This window comes from Limulus polyphemus, unplaced genomic scaffold (assembly GCF_000517525.1).
Source record: "Limulus polyphemus unplaced genomic scaffold, Limulus_polyphemus-2.1.2 Scaffold1199, whole genome shotgun sequence".
NCBI classification, from domain to species: domain Eukaryota; kingdom Metazoa; phylum Arthropoda; class Merostomata; order Xiphosura; family Limulidae; genus Limulus; species Limulus polyphemus.
In genome coordinates, this window is record NW_013666809.1 from 138,077 (window position 1) to 143,129 (window position 5,053).

The 5,053-nt window shown below is 36.3% G+C and overlaps 1 protein-coding gene across 2 annotated transcripts in view; it reads left to right on the forward strand.

Annotated features, from left to right (window-relative positions):
* LOC106462572 (chordin-like) overlaps positions 1–5,053 on the forward strand; it is a 146,537-nt gene that overhangs the window by 108,615 nt on the left and 32,869 nt on the right. For both annotated transcript variants that reach the window (XM_013922507.2, XM_022389867.1), the window contains exons 8-9: positions 1,844–1,981; positions 3,388–3,491. In XM_013922507.2, coding sequence (XP_013777961.1) covers positions 1,844–1,981; positions 3,388–3,491 — 242 coding nt within the window. The remainder of the gene's footprint in view (positions 1–1,843; positions 1,982–3,387; positions 3,492–5,053) is intronic.

A 5,053-nucleotide genomic window follows, 5' to 3' on the forward strand; every position in this document is an offset into this window, starting at 1 on the left:
ATGGAGTCCAGGTTTTGGGGTCAAAAGTGGTTTTTGTCTAGGACTGAGCCATTTTTTTGTGTGTTTAATATTCGCATAGAGAATCCATTTTTCATCACTGGTGTCAATTCTCTCCAGAAATGGTTCACGCGCCAGAAGAGACGAAGCAACGTTCACACGTTGGAAACGATTATCATCGGAGAGTTCGTGAGGCACCCGAGCACTTTCTTTAAGGAGTTTTCCCATATTCCTTAGATGTTTGCGTATTGTTTCCTGAGAGATATGCAATTTCAGGTCCATTTCACGAATGCCATCACAATGTTTAAGGCTAAAAGCAACTGAACGAAATTTGCTGAACCATCGTTGCTACTTACGGCCGTTTAAAAACATTTCCATAAACTTCTTTGATATTCTTTGTGGCAACAGAGACGTTTTTTTTCTTCTTGTATCCAAACAGCATTACATGCCGAATGTGTGTCTCGTCGTGTGCCATCACTTTAAGGGATTTGGGTGTACGAAACTTAACACATTATATAGCCTACACTAACGTGACGTTTAGACGGTTAGTTTAAATATTATACGTGATGTACGTTTTTTTTTGGGGGGGGGGGGGTAATGAAAGTATTCCAAAACGCGACATTCATTTCTTGACGATCTAATATCGTGATTGATTTAGGAAGTATATTCGCGAACTACGATAACTTTACACTTGTTTTACAGTAAATGTAATTCTAATATATTCTGGTTGCTTTAGTAAGCATATTCACAAACTACAATGATTTTAAACTTTGTCTACAGTATACGTACTTCTAAGATATTGTGATCGATACAGAATGGGAGTACATCCATGAACTACAATGATTTTACACTTGTTTTATAGTAAATGTAGTTCGAATATACTCAGATCGATTCGGGAAGTATATTCGCGAACTACAATGATTTTACACTTGTTTTATAGTAAATGTAGTTCGAATATACTCAGATCGATTCGGGAAGTATATTCACAAACTACAATGAATATGCTATACAATAAATGTAGTTCTGACATACTTAGGTTACGCGGAAAATGCTGAAACGCCACTAAAAACGAAGTTATCTGCATTTTAGTCTAGCAGCTATACTGAAGCAAAATGGCTAAAACGAGCTTTCAAATACGTAAATATAGATTTTGTTGGCAGTTTCAGCTCAGTACTAACGTTATTAGATGATTTCTATATTTTATAAAAATGTTACATATCGTTCGTTTTTGAATTTCGCGCAAAGCTACACGAGGACTATCTGCGCTAGCCGTCCCTAATTTAGCAGTGTAAGACTAGAGGGAAGGCAGCTAGTCATCACCACCCACCGCCATCTCTTGGGCTACTCTTTTTCCAACGAATAATGGGATTGACCGTCACATTATAACGCCCCCACGGCTGAAAGGGCGAGCATGTTTGGTGTGACAGGGATTCGAACCCGCGACCCTCAGATTTTGAGTCGAATGCCTTAACCACCTGGCCATGCCGGGCCTGTTACATATCTACAGTTCATATTAACTAGCTGCAATGAAATTGGTTTAGAAATTCACGCTGTTTTATCAAAGAAGCATTTTATACCTTCCTAAAGTCAGAGTTATTGTCTATTATTGTCCAAAATTATTTAAGTTCAGATTTAATTTTTTACAGCTAACAATATCATATATTTACAACCAAGTTACTAAATATAGTTATTGTTCCGGATATGCAAACTTTTAATCTTTAGTTATTGTTTTTTTTTCTCTTTCTATATTTACATATTCATAAATATATAGATATATATATAATGTATCTTTTGTGTAAACAATTCTTATCAGAATAAATACACCTTTTATCTCAACTTTCTATAGAGGTTTACAGTTCGGTGCTACTTCCGGATGTATCACGGTCACGTGACACTATAGGTGGCGGTGGTGTCGCATCGATATCTCTTGGCCCAGAAAATATTTTCCTTAATTTGGAATTCAATGGTATTTTCACTCCTAAAGGTAAGTCCCAATTCACGTTTATCCAGCTTTGCATATTATATAAATATTTCTAAAAACGTGAGATGGTATCATACGTGTATAATTCTTTACATTAATGATTTGTTTAACTTGGAAAACACAATTTCTGACAACAAAAATTCACCAGTTCTGTATTCCGTTTTTGAAGAAAAACTTGACTCAATCTTACCGATCTTACAATGATAAAGAATTAAAACTGAATATCCAGATTTTTATCATGCACACTCTATGTTTAGTTCCACTGCGCTTAGTGGTCGAATATTCAAAGTCACTACCAAGCTAACAGTTTATCGTGTCATAATTCTTTGCATAACAGAACAGCCATAAGCAATTTCTAACAAGAATCAGGAATGCTAAATACTTTCACAATCTTATCAAGCTGTAAGATTCCCAATTGACCAAATGTTGCTCTTTACTCCACATTAAATGTGTTTCCTTCCACGATTATCTAGAATACATTTTCTGTGATGTAATATTACATCCTGGCTTGCATGTAGCTGCCTACTGGTTAGTGTGCTCATACTATGAATCCAAGAGTCCAATGTTTGCGGCCCGTTGCCCTGAAGTCGCGCTCGACACTTTGGAGCCGTGGATGTGTTATATGAATAACAGTGTAATCACACTATTAGGTCACACAAGAGTAACCCAAGAGTTGACGGTGGGTGCTGTTGACTAGCTATTTTCTTCCTAGTGTATCAAATAGCCCTTATATAGTTTTTTTTTTTTTGAAAATTCAGAAACAGTACTTCTAGTTGTGAGTTTACTTTCGCTTTAAATGGTTCATGTGACTAACTGGCTTAAGATGTATGATCATTTTCTTCCTGAAATTAATGTTGGTGGCCATATTAAAAAAAAAATCAAGTCACTAAGCAGTTTCAACAAACCAACTAACTATTATTGAAAACCCACTGAACAAAATATCACATCATCATTGCTGATCAAACTTTCAAAAATGCAGGTGTAATTTACAACGCTAGAATCCGGGTTTCGATAGCCGTGGTGGGCAGAGCACAGATAGCCCATTGTGTAGCTTTGTGCTTAATTACAAACAAACAGTAATTTAAAAAGTATTCTTGAAATACTTTATTTCAAATGCAGATTACTGTATACGCTGGGATCATATTGGGACCAAAATAAAAGATATGTCATTATTTCAGCGTTAAACTACACAATGAGTTATCTCTGCTCTGTCCACCGCAAAGAATCTAACCACAGATTTCAGTGTTGTAAGTCCGCAAACTTATCCCTAACCCATTTGGAAACTAGGTTTTGAGACAACTACACCCATTCAATTACTGACAATTGTGACATATCATTAGAAACATTGTTCTATTGTATATTAAAATGGACTTTGTAGATTAAGTACACGTTAATTTCTCTCATTGTAGATGCAAGAGATATAAGTATACTGATAAATCTACATCGAGAAACTTCGACAGGCTCGAGAGAACTGTTGACCGAATACTCCCACATTTTATCGAAGGTCGATCCGGTAAGTATGTGTTACCATGGAAACTCATCTATATAGGTTAAGTACATTATATAAAAAGATTTTAGAGCCTCACTACGTCGTTACAGTCCGTGTAGCCACATTCGGTCCAGTGATGCTCTATCTAACAACCGTACATCCTGGTAATAGGTCTGCAGCCTAGTTTTTATTGCAAAAGGGTCACTCATGAAAGTGCCATGTCTAAAGTACATCCTGCCACTCTGTATGTCTTCCATAACAAACTTAGTGTAAGAGGACAATGACTTCTCAACACCCGTTCCAACAGTCTGATCACAAAGACGTCCACAGGCAACATGATCGCTATGCCTTTGTATGGAATATCATGAATACTTATTTCATTCATAAGTGATGTTAGTTTCCAAAGTCATCGTACTAACGTTGCTAGGAATGATGTTAGTTCCACAATCATAATGGTATGTTTTCTACGAGTGATGTTACTTTTCACTCTCATCATAGTATGATTGCTAGGGGTGATGTTAATTATCACAGTTACATCATAGTAAAGCTGCTAGTAGTGACGTTTGTTTCCACAATCATCATAGAACGTTGCTAGGAATAATGTTTGTTTCCACATTGGTGGTAATGTTTTTATGAGTGGTGTTAGTTCCACAGTCATAGTAACGTTGCTAGGAGTGATATTAGTTTCCACAGTCATCGCAATAAGTTTACTTGGTGTTATCGTAGTGACGTTGCTAGAAGTGATGTTAGTTTTCACATTAATAATGGTATGATTGCTAGGGATGATGATAACTATCCCAATTTCATCATAGTAAATCTGCTAGGAGAGATATTAATTTCTACAGTCATCGTAGTAATGTTGCTAGGAAAGATGTTAATTTCTACAGTCACCGTAGTAACGTTGCTAGGGAAGATGTTAATTTCTACAGTCATCGTAGTAACGTTGCTAGGGAAGATGTTAATTTCTACAGTCATCGTAGTAACGTTGCTAGGGAAGATGTTAATTTCTACAGTCACCGTAGTAACGTTGCTAGGGAAGATGTTAATTTCTACGGTCATCGTAGTAACGTTGCTAGGGAAGATGTTAATTTCTACAGTCACCGTAGTAACGTTGCTAGGGAAGATGTTAGTTTCCACAGTCATCATAATGAGGTTACTAGGAGTGACATGAATTTTGTAGTTTAAAACATAGTACAGATTGATAAAAACTCGCATGATGTATGACTTAGTGCGTCTTACACACCGAAAAATACGGTAAATCAAATTTTGGGGTAAAAAACGCAAGCAGATTTTGACTCCTATACACCGAAGGTATGAATGATATATAATGTTCCGCCATATGATGCGTTTTAGAGACATTGCGTTGTTTATTAGTTACCGTATTTTTCGGTGTATAAGACGCACTTTTTTTACCCCAAAATTTGATGTCAAAATCTGCTTGCGTCCTATACACCGAAGGTATGAATGATATATATGTTCCGCCATATGATGCGTTTTTAGAGACATTGCGTTGTTTATTAGTTACCGTATTTTCGGTGTATAAGACGAACACTTTTTACCCAAATTTATGTCAAATCTGCTTGCGT